This window comes from Mus caroli, chromosome 13 (genome assembly GCF_900094665.2).
Source record: "Mus caroli chromosome 13, CAROLI_EIJ_v1.1, whole genome shotgun sequence".
Lineage (NCBI taxonomy): Eukaryota > Metazoa > Chordata > Mammalia > Rodentia > Muridae > Mus > Mus caroli.
The window spans coordinates 19,939,276-19,959,634 of NC_034582.1; the positions used below are offsets into that span (position 1 = coordinate 19,939,276).

The 20,359-nt window shown below is 42.8% G+C and overlaps 1 protein-coding gene across 6 annotated transcripts in view; it reads right to left on the reverse strand.

Moving 5' to 3' along the window:
- Positions 1-20,359, reverse strand: part of Carmil1 (capping protein regulator and myosin 1 linker 1) — a 263,753-nt gene that overhangs the window by 95,480 nt on the left and 147,914 nt on the right. For all 6 annotated transcript variants that reach the window (XM_021180627.2, XM_021180629.2, XM_029468353.1 and 3 more), the window contains exons 12-13: positions 9,290-9,376; positions 2,594-2,697 (exon numbers count right to left, since the gene is read on the reverse strand). In XM_021180627.2, coding sequence (XP_021036286.1) covers positions 2,594-2,697; positions 9,290-9,376 — 191 coding nt within the window. The remainder of the gene's footprint in view (positions 1-2,593; positions 2,698-9,289; positions 9,377-20,359) is intronic.

The following is a 20,359-nucleotide window of genomic DNA, read 5'->3' on the forward strand; positions in this document are numbered from 1 at the left end:
CCTTCACTGGGTGCCACCAGTTACTTAAAAGCACACGCACGCCTATGCTGACAGAGCCTCATTCCTCAGTCAACACTCATGAAATGCTACACTGTGACTCTATGGTACTTCAGAAAATTCCTCGCCAGCAAGGAATTCGAAAGAACATAAAACTAGCCCGCAGGTACTTTGGAGTAACCAGGGGCCCAGGACTGATTTCTGGTGTAGCAGAAACAAGCTGCCATCATTTACACGGAGTCCCTCAGGCTCTTGGGTCCATGACCTTCCTTAAGGCATTTTATTTTGCTGTGGTTTTGCTTCCTTCTACCAGCAGGGGGAACTCTTCCTGAAGTAGTGAGGATGCTCTTAGCTGTGGCTTTCCCAGAAAGCACAAGGCCAGGTGAGTGTGTGCACCTGCTGAGGACTTTCGAGCCTTGGTGTGTGTGTCCTTGGCTAGGAGCCCACATTCACTCAGCCCCCACTGCACTCCACTGTACCCAGAGGCGACCGGAACAAGCTGTACCTTCTGACCAGGAAGTGTGGAGACTGTTATTGCAGTCTTATTACTTAATTTCTGCCTCTTTTTTATTTGCCTTTGCTTTTGTTTCATTTATTTTATTTTAAAATATTTACTTATTTATTTTATGAGTATGCAGATGCGCATATGTATGTGCACCATATCCATACACACAGGAACCCACAGAGATCAGAAGAGGGCATCAGAGACCCTGGAACTAGTGTTATAGGTTCTCGTGAGCTGCCGCGTGGGTGCAAACCTAGATCCTCTGCTAGACTAGTAAGCACAAATAACCCTTGAGCCATCCCTCCGGCCCCTATTTTATGTTGTGAGACTGGGTCTTATTCTGTAACTCAGGTTTGCCTGGATCTCACTTTGTAGCCCAGGCTGACCTCGAGCTCATGGCTATCCTCCTGTCTCAGCCTCCTGAGTACTAGGAATGTACCATATCCCACCTCATGCAAGCTGTGGTCTTTCCTGTGGAGCTTCTTGCTCTATCTTGGGAGGAAGTAGGCTTAAGGATTATCAGTGACATGAACACTAGAGATGAAAAATGGGAAGTCAAGAGACAGCAGGAAACAAGCTCTGTTCATTGACTTCAAATGTGTGTGTGTGGGGGGAGGGGTGACTTTAATAAACACACATACACACACAAAGCTTTACTGACCCTGCCTTATAGGTAAAGTAAAACAAAATAAATGAGAATAAATTCCAGCGTTTCTCATCTCTGTGAGTAGTCATTGTGGTTTGAATAGGTGTGGGCCCTCATACACTCAGTGTTTGAGTGCTTGGCTCCTGCAGAGTGGCACTACTAAGAGAAGTGGCCTTGTTGGAGAAAGTGTGAGACTGTGGGGGCGGGCTTTGAGATCTCACATGATCAAGCTTTGGCCAATATGAAACACAGTCACCTGCTGCCTGCAGATCAGGATGTAGAACTCTCAACTCCTTGTCCAGTACCATGTTTACTTGTACAAAACCATGTTCTATGCCTTGACAATAAAGGACTAAGCCTCAGAAACTGTAAGCCAACCTGAATTAAATGTCTTCCTTTATAAGAGTTGCTGTGGTCACGGTGTCTAGTCACAGCAAGTGAAACGCTAAGACAGAAGTACACAAATGCCCACTATCTTCATGCCCTGTTATCAAAGGGAGATTTCTCCTAAACTGTGACTGCATAAACTATAAACTGCATAGTGACCAGAAGGGACAATTTACCACAGAATGAGTTCATAACTAACCCCCCACAACACGAGGTTCTATCAAACATTTATATTACTATTCATGGACCTAAAACATCATGTTAAAATTGAGGGGATTTTTTAAAGATTTATTTTACATATGATTGCTCTATCTGCATGTATACCTGGATTCCAGAAGGGGACACAGATCCCAGTATAGATGGCTATGAGCCACCATGTGATTACTGGGAATTGAGCTCAGGACCTCTGGAAGAGCAGACAGTGCTCTTAACTGTTGAGCCATCTCTCCAGTCCCCAGAATCAATCAATCAATCTCTGTCTCTCTCATTCTTTTTCTCTTTCTCTCTCCCTACATACCTATTTTGCTTTCACAACCAAACTCTAATGAGTAGCTCCTGATTACTCTTACCTTATTTATGGACTAGTCTATGACTGGGGTTATCCTAATGGCCTCTTTTAACAGCAACATAAATAAACAAACAAGAAAATACAAACATAAGAAAAAGAAAAGATTGAGGCTCGTACCCTCAATCTCAGCGCTGGAGAGAATGAGTTAGGACAGGTACTGTGAGCTGGAGGCCAGCCTGGCTGACTCCACAGTGGCTCCAGGCCGACACATTCTCTCAAAACAAACAGCACCTGCATCCCAACACTATTTAAGGATGAAATAGTGTTTCCAAAAAGGATTTGAACCTCAGCATCATTAAGTGAGAAAACAACTTAATTATGGTGACAGACAAATTCAATTAAAGCAGCCTCTGGAATTTTCCCGACACTTCCTTAGCATTTAATGTGATTGTAGAGGATGGTAGAGGAACAGGTTGGGACAGCAGGGTTAGAAATGATGGCAGGCTTTCTGAAATGGCTGCTCTAGGGGCTGGACGAGTGGAAACCTTACCGAGAGGTCATCTCCGCGGAGGGCATTCCCTGAGAGGTCCAGGTGGGTGAGGGTAGAGGCAGTCAGAGGGTTGGCACTGAGGGACTGACAAAGGCTGTTCACCCCTGTAACAAGAGAAACCATCAAAGCTCAGCACCCACACTCAGAAACAAATGAGACTCCTGAGCTTCCACAAACAGCCCTGTAGTCAAGTCAACCTGCCAGACCAGGGGGCCAGAGCTCTGTCCTTGGAGGGGACCAGTGATTGTGGCTCCCTTGACAATCCCTCTGGGAAGCCAGACAGCTCACAGACAGCCTGCACTTTAGTCTTCAAATTTATCCAAGAACAGAATGTGTTTTATTTTCAAGTTCCAGAGTGACAAAAGCCATCTAGTTGATGATTTTGAGCCTACACTTAATCTGATCGAATGATTCTTGACTTAGTAAATGGTATTTAAATGATACATATACAAATACTGGGCATGTTTAAGTACTGGAAACTTGATAAAGGAATATATTGCTCCATCTAAATGCATATATATGTACATATATATTTACCTATAGATTATATGTATGATATAATATATAAGTATATGCTATATCTATTTGCAACATAACCATATATAGTGTAAATATGTATAGATAACATATCTCACACACACACACACACACACACACACACACACACACACACGTATATAAAAAGAGAGAAACTATCACCTGACAATCTACAGGCTAGCTCAGTAGCAGACACAGACAGATCAACACAGGGGTTTTCATTTCTGTGGGCTCTGCATCTGTGGTTCAGACGACCATCACAGAAATACACTTTTTTAAAAAAAAGTTACAGTTTAGATCTGACATCTCGCACTAGAGAGGCAGAGGTAAAACAGAATTGCTAACAATTTAAAAGACACCTGAACTACAGAACTATGTTGTTTGAGGCAAGACCAGGTTACATGAGACTGCCAAAAAAGAAAAGAGAAAGAAAGAGAAAGAGAAAGAGAAAGAGAAAGAGAAAGAGAAAGAGAAAGAGAAAGAGAAAGAGAAAGAGAAAGAGAAAGAGAAAGAGAAAGAGACAGAGACAGGGAGAGACAGAGACAGAGACAGAGACAGAGACACTTGGGGAGAAAAAAAGAAAAAATCCTGAGCTATACACTTAGACACATCTCAAAAACATCAAAGGCATATATACTAGAATGAGTACAGACTTCTTTCATGGTCAGTATCCCCTAAGTGATACTGTATATGTGTGTGTGTGTGTGTGTGTGTTCTAGTTAATTTTTTGTCAACCTGACACAAGCTGGAGCCATCAGGAAAGAAGAAATTTCAGTTGAGAAAATGCCCCTAGCAGAGCTTCTGTGATTAAATCTGTAGGGCATTTTCTTGATTAATGACAGATGTAGGAGATTCCTGTCATGGAGAGTGGTGCCACCCATCCTCCGCTGGTCCCAGGAAGTATAAGAAAGCAGGCTAAGCAAAGCACTGGGAGCCAGTGAATAAGGACCACTACTTCTCCATGGTCTCTACCTCAGTTCCTGCCTCCGGGTTCCTGCTCTAAGTTCTAGCCCTGGCTTCCTCTGATGATGGACTATAACCTATAAGTTAAGTAAACCCTTTCCTACTAAGGGGTGTGTGTGTGTGTGTGTGTGTGTGAATGAGCAACATCATTTCTTTTATGGTAGCATCTATATTCATCTTTCTATGCGTGTGCATGTTCATGTGTATATATGTATGGGGGGGGGTACCTGTGCTCATGTGGAGGAAACAGTCAACCTCTGGAGCTGTCCACTTGGCTTACTGAGAGAGGATATCTCACAGACCCGGGGCTCACTAATTCAGTTAATCTGACTCATTGATAAGCCCCAGATTCCCCTATCTCCTCAGCGCTGGAAGACAAGTATCTGCCACCAGGTCTGGTTTTGTTCTGCTTTGCATGTGGGTTTTAAAAATCAGACTCAGGCTCTCACACTTACAGTGAAAGGGCTTTGCTTTTCTCCCCAGCCATCTTTTCAGCTCCCAGTGTTTACTGTTCTCTTTTTAATCGAATGACTAAGCCTAAAATATCTGGAGAATACCAGACGCCCATCAAGAAAAATCATTTATAAAGCCATGTATTTAAGTGAAGCATTTTAAAGCCCAATAAATAAACTCCAAAATTCGAAGGCTAAATTAATCCAGACAGCAAAGCGACCCTTGGCAAGTGGGGCACTTGGCAAGTAGCCAGCCTCTGACTAGACTCCAGAGAGACCCTGTTACCAGTCCAGCTTCGTGCTCCCGAAGCAGAAGGGTCCCTCTCTTCCTGAGCCCAAGTTCACATAAGGCCTGTGTAATAAGTTCATGAATGGCAGGAAGTTACAAAGCCAGAGTACTGGAGAGACTCGGAGCTCACGAACCAAATGCATCCCAGATTGGCATGCCATCCTCCACTCTGGTTTTCATGGGATTCTGACCATGCTTGGTACTCATGATTGGAGGGTTTACAGCTGGAAGAGGTGGCACCAGATGGTCCCATCTTGACATAATCTGCCAGCCAGCAGGATGCTTGTGTGAGTCCAGCAAGCCATCAAACAGCAAGTGTCTGAGGTGAGTAAGGGTGTGTGTGGTAGGGGCCATGGAGGGATTAAAAAAAATCTGTCTTCTATTATGGATCCATGAATATACATGTTTTCTAGGGACTAAAATATGTTACATTTGGTAGAAACTTGAAACCACAATTACAAAACTCTAAACCTTTAGAACCAACACATGTGCCTTTAAGGAACCCGTATTTTTTTAAAAATTGAACAATTCAAGAAACATGTCTTACAAGGACAGTTTAAAATTCTATGAATCTTATTTTATAAAACAATATTTAATATGCACTCTTACCTTTCCTGAAAGAGACAAGCAAGGAAACTTTAGTCGTGACAGGTTTAAGCAGAGTCAGGCTGTCCCCACCCAAGGACACAAAAGAACCCCACTTTGCTGTGCTACCCTATTCCTGCCACACTGGCTGGACAGGACAGAAGCGAGGACAGGGTACCTCAGAACCAAAGCCTGTCCTGCAAAGGAAAGATAATCACTGTGCCCTTCTATTTTACTAACACATAAAGGCACACAATGCATATTAATATATGTAGAAAAATTCCATACATTTAGAATAAAAGATTAACACTGTAAATAGAAAACCTAGAAAGTCAAGTAGCAACATTCCAAGAAGATACCCAAAGGATTAAGGAAAGTCAGGTGAGTGCCCTAAGTTCAATGTTCTCAACCTATAGGCCACGCCCCCCCCCAAAGACCCTCAAACATAGATATTAGCATTACAATTCAGAACAGCAGTTACAGTGGTGAAGTAGCCACGAAAATAATTTTACAACTGGGGGTGGGGGTTGCTGCCCGAGGAACTGGATTAAAGGCTGGCAGCATTAGGAAGACTGAGAACCACTGTGATTAGAGAAACACCATACTCTCACTTGCTTGAGAGAACAAAAGGGGCATTAGCCACGGTCACAGTGGCTCATGACCTTAACCTTAGCACTTGGGAGGGTGGGGCAGGAGGGTCGCCATGAATTAGAGGCCAGCCTGAACTACAGAAGACAAAGTTTGGAGCTGAGACGAAAGGATGGACCATCTAGAGACTGCCACACCCAGGGATCCATCCCATAATCAGCCTCCAAACGCTGACACCAATGCATACACTAGCAAGATTTTGCTGAAAGGACCCTGATATAGCTGTCTCTTGTGAGACTATGCTGGGNCCTAGCAAACACAGAAGTGGATGCTCACAGTCAGCTATTGGATGGANCACAGGGCNCCCAATGGAGGAGCTAGAGAAAGTACCCAAGGAGCTAAAGGGATCTGCAACCCTATAGTTGGAACAACACGATGAACTAACCAGTACCCCGGAGCTCTTGTCTCTAGCTGCATATGTATCAGAAGATGGCCTAGCCAGCCATCATTGGGAAGAGAGGCCCCTTGGTCTTGCAAACTTTATATGCCTCAGTACAGGGGAACACCAGGGCCAAGAAGTGGGAGCGGGTGGGTAGGAGAGTGGGGGTGGGGGTATGGGGGACTTTCGGGATAGCATTTGAAATGTAAATGAAGAAAATACCTAATTAAAAAAATGGGGAAAAAAAAAAGAGAAGAAAAGTGGGGAGGGATCAGGAGTTCAAGGCCAGACTATGCTATGTGAAAGATGGGGTGGGGTGAGGAAAGAACGAAAAGGGAGTATTTAGTGCTGGTGAGAACATAAGCAGAGTTATCCAAATACTCCTGGGGGAGGGTGGCAGTCAATATGAAAGCTCTAAGATATGCATATACTTAAGGAGATTCATCCTAAAGGAGGAAACCCAGTAAATCAGCAAACTCAGTGGCCAAGCTCACATCAATGACACTGGCATTGCTGAAGAACTTTAAGTTAAGTGTGTGGCAGATCATTGAAATAAATCCGAGTTTCACTTGCCAGGCTGAATCATCTTGTGGCCCCTGGAAGTAAGTGTGCTTCCTAACATCAACAACCACAATGCTCTGAGGAGCAACAGCTTGTGAAACACCAAACACAGTACAACATGTAGCTCGGCATGCATGGCCCAGCAGGAAGGCTGGGCCCAATGAGTGCTGACATTAAAAATAGCTTTTGCTTGCTTGTTAAATCTATCGGTGTCTTTGGCATGTTTCTGAAGAAGAGAGGGGCTCTTCTGAGAGTCAATTTCTGAGCCCAACAGGAACAATGAAAAGAAGTGAGTTTTACCTTAGGATCCGAATACAGTTCCCGGCACCAGATCAGCCAACACTGACCTGGGAACATTTCCCACTAGCAGCTGACATCTCTGTGTTAGTCTTAAACAGGGGTCCGTGAGTATGGGCATGAGATGGTGAAGCTATGGATCCATTTCAATTTCCAAACACTGCTATGATCAGAATAACATGCGACTGGGTGGCCCCCATCCAGTGCTGCAGCACTTAATGGAAGTACAGTCAGTGGTGACAGCCTGAGACAGGGCTGGTGTGAAGCACGGCACTGAATGAGCAATGGGCAGTGTGTTAAAACAGAGATTTGCAATGCAGCCTGGGAGGGAGAGATGGGGAATGTGAATTCAGAGGTAGGAGCTTCAAAGAGAAAGTCATAATGAAGCCAAACATCACAGTGACAGTACACAAATTGGCAGCTGGCACATGCAGGTTGTCCCAGGTTCAACTGAAAGTATATTGTAACCCAAGACAGCATAGCATGGTAAAGGTAATGGTCACGATGTAGACAGTGATGGCACTGCTGATGGCAGTGGGGTTAGTGACAGTGATGGTCACCTTGACACAAGTCACACTGATAGTGATGCTGACAGTGTGTGGTGATGGTTATGGGAGGTGACTGTGAGGGTGATAGTGTTCACCATAGTTAGGGTGGCAATGGCACGATGATGACTGATGGTGGCAGTGATGGTGACGGTGACAGTCATAGCAGTAGCCATGGGGGTGAAAGCAACCTTGATGGCAATGGTTTGGTAACAGTGATGGTGAAGGTATAATAGGGGTGACAATATAACAATGAAGACGGTGACAATGAAGGTGACAGTGAGGGTGACAGAATAACAATGGTGATGTTGAGTGTGATGGTGAGTGTGACAGTGATAGCATGGTAACTGTGATCATGGAATGAAGTGGTGGCAGGAGCTGGCAGTACTGATTAAAGTACCTGAAGCTGTACCATGTTTATTAATTCATTGAATTCTACTACTACTACTACTACAAGTTCTCCTACTATAACAACAAAATGACTCTTCATTTCTTTCTCACAAATAAGTCAATCAGCGAACAGAGCTGAGGAGAGCAGTTCCCAGGATGTGGGAAAGGCAGGCTCCAACCACAGTAATAGGATGTGACTGACAGGCAGCACAGAGTACCACTCAACAAGTGGCAAGTTTTCCAATTCTAGAAGCCTCACTGAACCTCACTATAGTGCAGGCATGGTGCACTATATTTAGACACAAGAGCAGCATGGGCCCAAAGGGAGCCATTCTCATAGGAAGGACATGGTACCAAGACAGTATTGCCTGGGGTGAGATCCATAAACAGACAAGGATAGGAGCAAGGGCCTCTGGTGGTCTCAGAAGTGGGAAGCCTGTCTAAGCAGAGGCCACCACAGATGAACACTTGGTCAAGTCCACTGAAGCTCTGGAGATGAAAAGATGCTCAGACACTAAGCAAAACATGGAGAAAAATGAAGAGACTGAGTGGGGCTTCTCTAGTAGTGTTCCGAGCCACTGCTGAGCAGACCAACAGAGGCCAGAGGGGCTCGGGGAACAGACCTTAGAAAAAAACCAAACAATTCTGGAAACAGAGACTAGAACTGGGGGACTATGGTGGTGATCAGCACCAAGCCCCCAGTGCCCCTGTATGAAGTTGCTGGTCACTCTGACAGTTGGGGAAGTCAGTATCTTTTGCCAAAAATGAACCAAGAAAAACATGAACAGGTGCCTTCAGGAAAGTGAGTTTCAAGGGCAGAGGCAGCCAGTGAGTGAACACTTCCTGGCTCAAAGCTTAAAAAAATTACTGCAAATATAAGTCATTTAAATTTAGAATATCAGAATTGAATTGTATGGTATCTTTACTTTAAGACTGCTATCATAATGTAAGCTGTATATTTTAATTAATTACATAAAATGGTGATATCTGTTCAAATGCAACAGGTATAAAAGCAGAAACACAATGTGAAGTAAATGGCATAGACTGTACCTTTAGGTGACAATGAGGTTTTAGAGAGGTTCAAATGCTTCAATCCCTTTGGGAGTTTGGCAAATTGAATACTCAAGGAGGACACACCTGAGGGGGAAAAACAGATTATTAGAATTTTGAAGTGCTTAGACACATGACTGTTTTGCAATGTGTAAAACTTAAATATGATTTCAGGAAAGTGGTCGTACTTTTCTGTCTGGAGTCAGAGCTTCTTTTGTAGCCATTCTGTGTTATCTCCCGGGTTGGAGAAGTAGCAGACTCTTAACACATACAATGTCTAAAACCTTATTCTAATATCCTCCCTGTCATAATGCCGTTCACACCAACTCTGTGAACTGACTCAGTCAGTAAATGCTCAATACTCAAGCACAAGAACTCCAGTCCAGTCTCCATCAACTAGATCTAAGAAAAGCCAGACATGGTGATACACGCCCATGATCCTGCCACTGAAGAGGCAGAGACAGGCAGATTCCTGAAGCTTGATGACCGTCTCACCAAACAGGCAAAGTTTACATAAAAGTAAGAGCTCTAAACTCAAAGAAACACCCTGGACAGTATCCTGAGAAATAACACTGGACACTGACCTCTGGCCTCCACAACACCAAACACACATGTACACACAGGCATATGCACCCATATGTGCATCCACATGAAGATGCACACATACAAACATAAAACAGTGAACAAATAAGCATGGGGCCTTCCCAAGGTCCTTCAAGTAGCTTCAGGTTGCAGGTGACCTGTTATCATATGTTCTCAGAGGTCAAGTTAAGTAGCACTAAACAAGTTCTCCTAAACTAGGACAAAGTCTTAAATTCAGGCAGCTACAAAGAACTTCTGCCTATCTCTGTGTCTCTGTGTTTCCCTATGTCTCTGTCTCTGTCTGTCTCTGTCTCTCGCTCTCTCTGTGCCTGTCTGTTTCTCAATAGGTAAATAAAAGACAACTTCTCTTGCGATGAATATGCAGAGCTTCTCCTCACTTTTGAAGCCTCTGTTTTAATGAGTTCATTTCTCTTCGGGATAAACAGATGCTGTTTCACTATTGTCAAGAACAGGGTAATTTTAACTACTCAAGTAACAGCTTCATTATTACCAGATGAGTTCCTGTGCTTAATTAGCGTATGGTTAGCAACCTTCCACAGAGTATCTGAGACACTTTAAACTCCAGCAAGTTGAGGTCTGTGGCTGGGGATAAATCACAAAGAAATTCTCATATTTAAAATCAGGTGTCTCCTGACATTCATGGTTAAGTGTGGGAGACTGGAAATACCAGCTCACACACTGAGGAACTGCAAGGGAACTACGTGTTCCTATAAATGCAAATGTGGAACAGATAAGCATGTGCCCTTTCTAATGTCCTTTAAGCAGCCCCAGGATGCCGGTGAACTATGCTCCCCACAGGAATTACAGACTCTCTAAGAACAAACCCAGTACCAGACCTGAGAAACCTCTACTCAAATTGTTGGTCAGATTAGTCCAATATGCTAGTGCCGGGGTTCTTGGCTACCTACCACTCAGAACCTGAAGATAAGTAGTATCCTTTGACAAAGACACTTCAGGCACAGAACTAGACGATTCAAGCTAGATTTAACCTAAAATTCTCTAACTTGCCAAGGGAGGGAAGCAATCAATGGTTTTTCTTATCCATCTGTAACATCAATAAACTAAATACCCACATGGCAAGCTATCCCTCTAGGCACAATGGTGGCACTCACCTTTGCAGTACCCAACAACTGTCTAATTGGACTTATGGCCCAATCAATAGAAGGGAAATTATGTCTGCTAACTAGAAACCTAGCTAAATACTTGAGGCTAGTGAGGTCATGAATTTTAAAGGAGAACCTACTACTGCCACTTTAATAGACCACCATAGTCCCTTGCTGAGTTCCAAATCTTGTCATTATACCAACAGATAGGAGTAGTCCTTACCTCTCCTCAAAGCTTCTATTGACAGAAAACACACATTGTTATCAAAAATACAATAACACAACACAACTCCACCTCAGGCTCAAGAACCATTATAAAAGAGAAAGCAAAGGAGACTGAAAGAACCAGAGGACAGAAGGTGATCAACAAGATTGCATCTCTAGAAATGACTCACCCATAATTCCTTAATCTGGCTGCCTAAACAAGCCTGATAGTATTGTTATACTATCCACTGACATCTTAATGTGAAGGGGAAATCGCATGTGATCCTACCACTAGACAAAAAACTACAGGCAGTAATAATGAGTGTGGAAATAGGATGAATTAGCCTCTTCAAAGCATAAGTCGCTTAACTGGTTATTCAGTGCCGAGTGGCCAACCCTGACACAACATAAACACAAGCTACGCTAAACGGACTCAGCAGGTTTATATATTTTTAACAAATATTTTTATAAATTTATATATTTGTACATTTTATAAATTTACATGTTTATGCACGTATATATGTAACAGTAATAAAAATGAACACTCAGTGGGGGGGGGGGGAGACACAGGAGAAATTGGCACAAAGGGATATGAAATGGGATAGAGGGACAGCAGGAAAAGGGGATGTGATATCATTTTTTTATTTTTAAAAATTAATTTTAAAAACTGTATAAGACTATGAATGTTTTAAATATCCAAAAGTCAAAGTGCCTTATCTTAATAAAAATACCAGATGCTAGGAGACATACCTAGACAAATGTGCTTAAAAGACAAAAAAATAAATAAATAAAAAATAAAAATCACAAACTCAAAGAAATCTTGTGTGGTTGTAATAAAATAAGTTAGATTTCCCAAGTATGACCAGAGAAAAATATAACACCTCATTAATGAAGAAGTTGTAATTACTGTAGTCTGTATGCTGTGATTATCATTCTGAAAATATATTGAATAAGTCTGACAGAAAAAAAAAGATAGCACATGTATTCTTACACACAAGCACATACTCACAGAAATGGCCAGTGGTGGCCATATGTTAAATCATAAAGTATATCTCAATACTGAAATATTCCTTTAAAAATAAAAGACTAGACAGGAACACTCTCTAACTGTGATACTGGATGTTTTCTAAATGATACAATACTGTGTGAAAAAACTAGGAGCTTAATAGAAAAGTGATTGGGAAATCTCTAGATAGGCAAACCTTAAGCAGTATTGTAGCAAATGAAGCCAGAAAAATCAAAGTAGAAAATATTGAATGAAAGAAAACTGTGATACTAACATGCATGAAATACAATAGAATGGTTAGTCATATAAAGTGTTAATAAATGTAACAAAGGAAGTTCTTTAAAAATCTAACAGAATTAATACAACTTGCATAGAACTGGTTAATATCAGACTCTCAGTGAATGGCCTACAGATACAACAGAAAAAAGCAAAAAGACATGCTTAAAAACTATCATTTTTAAAGAAAGTAGACAAACTCCTTAGAAAAAGACACCACTAAAGCTCATGCAAGAAGAGACAGTTTATACATATAGCCTTCTACACCTTCAAGAATACCCATCTGCAACTATTTCAGTTCTGGGAATTGGAGCTGGGGCTTTGCACATACTGAGCAAGTGCTCTACCACTGCGCTACACTCTCATGCCCAAGAATTTAAATCTCTAAAGTCCTTTCTTTCCACAGAAACAAAAGCCACCAAGCACTTACAACTTCCTGCTATCTAAATCAATATCTATAAAGTTCTGCTACTTATGCTCAACCAGATTAATCTATCAAAACGGATGTCACAGTGTAAGTATCATTTCTGGGGACAGGGGAGCAGTGATGGGATGCAACCCCATCAGGTAAAGTGTCACAGGAGTTCTTGCTCCTGGTAGTGGGGGCACAGGAGTATACACTTTGCAAACACTCAAACACTCGTGGCAATGTAAGCAGGTGCTATGGGTCTTGAATAAAGGACCTGGTGTCGAGTATAGCGCTCTTGGGCGTGACATGACCTCTAAGGGGTGAGGCTTTGTAGAGATCACTTCATGTCATTAGAGATGTGTCTTCCAAGGGAAATGAGGAACTCTGGGCTCTTCCTCTTTCATCCCTCACTTACGATACTAGTGGTTCTGTTCTGACAAGACATCTATCCACAATGTACTACCTCAGGACAGGACCAGAAGCACCAATCAACTGTGGCACAGAGCGGCCTGAGCTGTGAGGCCGGGCCAGCACTTTCCTCCTCCGTCCAGGCCACTGTGAGTGAGGGAAGTAGGCTTGACTTAATGGGCTTTAGGGAATGTTCCTTATCTCCCTAGGAGAGAAGCTAATTCAAGACGTAGAAACCAAGTGTGGTGGCACACTCTGTAATCCCAGCACTCAAGAGGCTGAGGCAGGAGGACTGTGAGTTCAGCTCTAGCCTGGGTTACATCATGAGATCCCATCTCAAAACAAACAAACTAAAAACCTTTTCTGTGCGACTGGGAGGATGAGGAATTCCAGACTCTCACTTTTAAACTGACAGGCATGAACGCTGTCCACTCTTGGTGAGTCATGTTCCATCGTATGTTTTTCTACTTAGCCAAATGCATTCTGTAACACTAATTATCACTATGCAATCTCTTTAAAGCCACATTCTGTACCTCCAGAGCACTCTAAAGTAATACCTACTAGAACAAAGATGCATCTGCTAAACATTACCACCAAACCTCAGACTTCCTGTACTCGGGCTGATTGCACTTATTCTAACTTCCCTCTTTGAGAAGACACAGTTTTTAAACAGCAAATTCATGTTTGTGTCGGAAACATGCTGGACACCATGTTAGTCTGTGAACAGCCACACTCAAATCAAAGACAGAAATGGACGTGGGCTTTAGGTCTAAGTGTGCTTTATACAACCAGGCATACCCATTACCTGTAAACACGTTTTTTAAAAGGAAGGTACTCCCTCCCCAAAATAAGTAGCCCAGTAATATTTTCTTCGGAAATACAACAGAGCAACCCAAAGCAACACAAGTGAAGTTCAAGTACATGCCAACAAAGTCATGTATAGTTCTGAATGCTTTTAAATGGGTTGAAAAGTGGGGAGAATTATTAAAGGCAGATAAATAAAAGCAAAGATCAGTATCTTTTTACGAAATTTCAGGCAAGAAACATATAATGGCTACATAAGAAAATATGTAATTAGAAACATTCTTCTCACATAGGCCATACTGCCCTTGAACTCCTGCTCTTCCTGGCCCCACCTGCTGAGTATTATGGTCATAGACATTTGCCAGCACACCTGCCTTTAAAAAATATATTTATATCATAGTGGAGGAAACTATAGTGAATCATTGTTCTAGATGATTTAAAAACGTAAGAACAAAAAGCCAAGTTCTGAAATGGGTCCTATTAAAACTGCTTCTGTCTGCCTTGGTGGGATATGGCATCTATTAACACAGTTTCTTCAAGAGAGTAAAAAGAAGGGAGGAGCGAGGAGAGGAAGAGAGGGGAGAGAATGGAAAGTCGAGATAACAGAAAAAGGGCATACGTTCACACACACACACACACACACACCACTGAGAAGTGTAATGGGTTTACTCTGAGGAAGAGAAGGGTGAGACACTGGTCAGGAGAGCTCTACGAGCTACCACACTGGAGCCCTGCTTTGGCACTGAAATAAGAGTCTCAGCGGGTACAAGAATGTAAATATTGTCAGGTGGAAAGAAAGAAACACAGATGTTCTGTGCTTGCTGCAGCTGGTTCACCAATGACAAATTAAGTGATCACAAATGAACAAGATCATTATAGAAAGGACAGGAGATATGATGAAACTTTGGGCCAAAACTATCCAATTCAATCATTCGAACAAGACAAAATAAAACAGGGCATACGAGCTGTGAATTGTAGCCTAGTGGGCTGCTTAAAGCACCCACTGGAGGGCTGGAGAGATGGCTCAGCGGTTAAGAGCATTGACTGCTTTTCCAGAGCTCCTGAGTTCAATTCCTAGTCAAGCACATGGTGGCTCACAACCATCTGTAATGGGGATCTGATGCCCTCCCTCTTCAGGTGTGTATGAAGACAGCAACAGTGTACTCACATACATTAAACATAAATAAATCTTAAGAAATAAAATAAAACTTTTATTTAAAAAAAGAGCAAGAAAGTTTTTAAAGAAAAAAAAAAAAGCATCCACTGGAGATTTCATTAGGTTACTTTCCCGAGGGGTTTTAAAAATCATGTAGAAGATGTATATTTCCCTTCAATACGCAACTGTTCTAGCTTCCTCTATTTCAAAGCATTTTTATCTAATAAAAAAGTAATTATACAATGTCTCATATGCTAATTTGCTATCCATCATTATTAACTTCCATACACAGGCAAATTAAATTTGACATTGTAAATTTAACCCTATTAATCACATGCCCACTTAAAAGCTTACAACACCATATGCAGTTTCAACACTGGGCCACCCTGGTGTCACAGAAATGCTCATGGTGAGTAATGGGATCAATAGGCCCTGGCTAATCTAAAGCATTATGTTAATAAGCTAACAAAATTCTGCCTGCAGAGCTCTAGAAATGTGATACAGGGAAACTCGAGTCCTCTTTTGTGTCTTTCAGGAAGCATATATAGAGGCACAGTGATTGTCACCATTTGGAGAGCTGAAGCAGATTGAAGGACATGTGCTATGAAAACCCTATGTCAAAAAACAAACAAAACATAAATACATAGAGATACAGACAGCAGATATATCCAATCACATGTTGAAGTGCATAGACATCAGAGCTGAAAAGATGGCCAGATGAAGAGCAATGGCTGCTCTCCTAAAGGACCAAGTTTCAATCCTAGCACATAGCTGTGAATAACTCCAGTTCCAAGGCATCAGGCATCCTCTTCTTGACTCCATGGGCACCATGCACATACACACAAACATGCAGGCAAAACACCCATACTCATAACATAAAATGGAAAACAATTTAAAAAAAATATCTCTACCAATTCCTGTTGGGAAGTGGAGAGAAAGAGAAAGGGAGTAAATAAAGAAGTAAAATGCAATGAACTCCTATTTTTCAAATAAAAGAAAAGTCAGGTGTAGTGGCCCATGCCTGTAATCTAAGCAAGAGGATCATCATGAGCTTGATACAAGACTGGACCATGTAGTGGGTTCAAAGAAAGCTTGGGCTACAGGGAAAAGGGCTATAGGGCTGCTGGGCAACAGGGTTACAGGCTTATAGGGCTACAGGACTCTAGGGCTACAGGGTTACTGGGTCATTAGGCAACAGGGCACAGGGCTACCAGGACTACAGGATCATAGGGCTACACAGAGTTATAGGGAAAGAGGGTGATGTGGTTACAGAGTTAAAATACAGCAATAGGGAATAGGGAAACAGGGCTAAAGGACAGGGAGGGAATTAGGAAGACAGACAGAAGACAGAACTGTTGAGGGGGTAGGGGAGAAGAGGAAAAAAAGAAAACAGTTAAGAAGAGAGAATTTGAAAATAAACGGATATTGTTGGGTGGAGAGGAAATAGAGTCAACGTACCTAACTTTTATAGGTTCTGAAATCCAAACCTATGATTTAAAATAGTGCTTTACTCTATTTAACAATAAAGACATTAGATATGGTTAAAATGGTCCATCAAAGAAAGTGCCATTTTATATCTGCCACAGAGAAACTTGACATTTGAACCACTAAAGCTTTTAAGAAAACACTTTGACATATAATAGAATAAACTAACTTGTTCAAATAGCACAGGGCTGCTTAACTCCTCTTCCAAAGGAAACCTGTATAAGCAGACTCAAAACCCACTGAGCATAGTACACTGGCCAACAGTGAGGCAGGAACTTGCAGGAGGGAGTCTGCACACATGGTCCCTTCCATTGCTGTCCCAGACACATGAAGACATAGGAGTTTCCTCCCCCTTAAGGTATGGGCAAGAATATCTGCACTGCATCTTCTCTATGTCTGTCATTGAGTAAAGTCAGATTTCCTGAATGCACAGCAATGGGCTGTTCTTACTCCTCTGTGTAGTGTCTCCTCCTTTTCTCAGAACATCTCCTGGTATGAACACTACCACTATTAACTAATCTAAACATGAGCAAAATCCTAAGACACAGAGAAGTTAGGTAACATCTGACACAACTTTGGGAAAAATTGGGAGCCCAGAAGCAAATCAAGTCCATTCATCACAACTTCTGAAACATATATACCCTAAGAGACCCCCCACCACCACCACCAAAAAGCCATCAAAAATGTAAGCAACAATCCCAGGGGCTATTTCTTTCATCTTATTTTGAAAATCAAATAAGAGTCACCAATGATGGTCAAAATAGAAACACTGGGACCAGGTCAACCCATGTAATATAAATAGCAGTAAGGTGGGAATCTAAATCACCTTTAAGTTAGCTCAGAGCTGTGCCAGGCAGCCATCCCCTTGGATTCAGCAAGTTCCTGGTTGGCACTGCAGTTCAGTTGAGGCTAGCCAATGCCTCTCCACAGGCCACACCTACCTGCTGAGAGGGCTCCTTCATGGACAAACAAGCTTTGTTTGGGTGAGATGAGTTACACAGCATATTCAGGGAAGAAAGCTGCCAACCGCTAGCTCAAAAATAACCATCTTTACCTGCACAGCCCTGTTTCCTTATCCATTGGCTGACTCCCCTTGCCTCTGATGCTCCTGGGGCCACCAGGAACCACAGCACACTTGATTCCTACCCCTTTCCTACAGCCTGATATTTCACAAACAATAATTTTACAATGCTCTCCATAAGCCTGCAAGAGAACCTGGCCCCTTCATTAGGAAAGCAGCTGGGTAGGAAGACCCTACTGTTAGAGCTCTTCTTCCTCTATGCCAGGGGGTGCAGTGTCTCTCTGGTTTCTGTTTCTTTTGTCCCTGTGGTGAACCTCTGGTCAGGCCTTAAGGCATTCCAAAGATTCTCCAGCACCACACCTGACCTCCTATCAATTGTATTTCTATGGCTTCTAGTTCACATTTCCATCCAAGTGTCTAGCAGCGGCCCCTCGGCTGAGCCCTCTGTTCTTTCACCTATGTCAGTGGTCCACATGCCAGTTTACTGACATCTGCCTCAGAGAGATAATATACTGTCCACCACAGGGCTCACCAATGTTACCAGGGCTCCATCCCTGCCTCGATGCCTGCATGAATTAACTTCTTTGTCTGATGGCCATGGTCCTATCCAGTCCTGCACACTGGCCATCAAACCCTGCCTCCCCCATGCCCCATTTCCTCAGACTGCCTGTCCCTCCTCTACTGTCCTACAGTCTCTGGTGCCTGTGGGACCTCTGTGCCGATGGCCAGTATCTCTAATAGCTCCTATGAGCTCGTCCAGCAGGGGTGATTTCCCTTCGGATTGCCTTGGGGTTTGAGTGTTTGTTTCCGGGAGAACTATGAGGTGGTATCACTCAATTTCTCTGCTTCTGTAGCACTTAAGACTGACAGCGCCAAGCCCATTATCCTGCAGTCTCATGAGAAAGCTAGAGAGTTTCATTGCTTATTTAAAGGTTTTCCCCAATTTAAGCCATTCAGGTACTGAGTAGCTAGCTCCAGATTATCAGTCTCTCATACTGGCCACCGTTAAGCTCCCAGAAGCATTTGAATTACAGATTTTCTCTTTCTTTGTATGAAAGGGAGGCTTGAGAAGCACCATCCATCCCTTCCAACTCCCTTTCTTCCTCTTCACCATCCAGCTTCTCTCATGGGACCCCCATTTTTGGACCCCAGAGGGAGCTCATCTAATCTACCCTTTCTTCCCTCAGCCCCGGAGCCATAAGAAGTGACCAGTGAGCATCTCCATCTCCCTGTCCCTGTTGTGGAATTTACCCATCAAATCAGAACCCAGCTTGGGGAGGGGTGTTGCTGGAGGTATATCCTCTTCCCTCTGCAATTCTTCATTCATACAAGTAAATTTCATCTTCCACAGATGAGTTTCTGAATACGTATAGCAACAGCCACAATATTCCACAGGAGCTGGTTGGCACTGTCACTCTTTAGTGATGTTCTCAGAGACGGCATTGTTTGCTTTAGACCTTCAACTCTTCTAGGGGCATCTCCATACTCACACAGTAGGGTCCACTAACCAAGCAGACAGGTCACTTTATACCACGGAGGAGGTTGCTGCCCTTCTCCTTCTGATGGCTCAGACTTAGTTACAGGTCTTACTCTCCATAGCAAGGGCAATGCAGCTGTCACAACAGTATGAAGGCACTCCATTTCATAAGACATAGAGAAAGGCCATACTGGGATCCCCTGCCTCCAACCCATCAGAGATGCCCCACCCTCAGCCTCAACCTACCATTCACAGCAGGAACAGCATCAGTGCCCTTCCCTGACCTTGGGGTTTCTTGCTAGTCATCACAGCTGCTCTGATGACAATGTATAGCCATCATGCCTATATAACACCATCTGACCCAATCAACCAAACATTCTCTTTATCTGCTCACTAAATCACACTTTATGTCTCCTCTACATAAGCCCATGATAATTTGAAGGCTGCAGCCCTCTCCTTTAGACTCTGCTATGACAAATGGTCCATGCTGTAAATAACCAGGGTTTGCTATATCAATATTCATATCACAAGCCAACAGCCAAACTTTCTGTCCAGTGGGTCTCGGTGTGCCTGGTTCAGGGGGCAAGATCAACTGCTTAAAGCTCAGAATTCTGTCCTGTTAACATATTGAGATCCTGTTTGCTTCAGGTTCGGCTTCCTTTGTAAATAGTTTTCCCTGGTCCAGTCTCTCTTCTGAGTCACAAACCTCCCCTCTGACCCTATCCCCAGCTTTTGACTGTTTTAAAATATAAGCCATTGTCATTGAAAAGCTGAAAACCACTGCTGTGATGGCACATGCCCATAGTTCCAGTATTTAGGAAGAAAAGGCAGGATAAACAAGAGTTCAAAGATGGCCTAAGTTACATGAGACCTTGTCTCAAAATAAATAGGAAAAGAAAGAAAAAAACAAGTTACAACTCTTTTGATTAAAATTTCAACATTTTATCGCAGCTAAATTTCCTAGTATATTTCTATCTATAATTTAAAAAGCTACCAAGCATATTTTGATAATTAGCCTAAATAAAAAGAATCAATGAGCAGAAACCGGCCTGAGTAGGGCCACAGGCCTCATCCGGCCGGATCAGCGCCAGGGTAGCTGGAGAGCAGGGTTGCCTGAC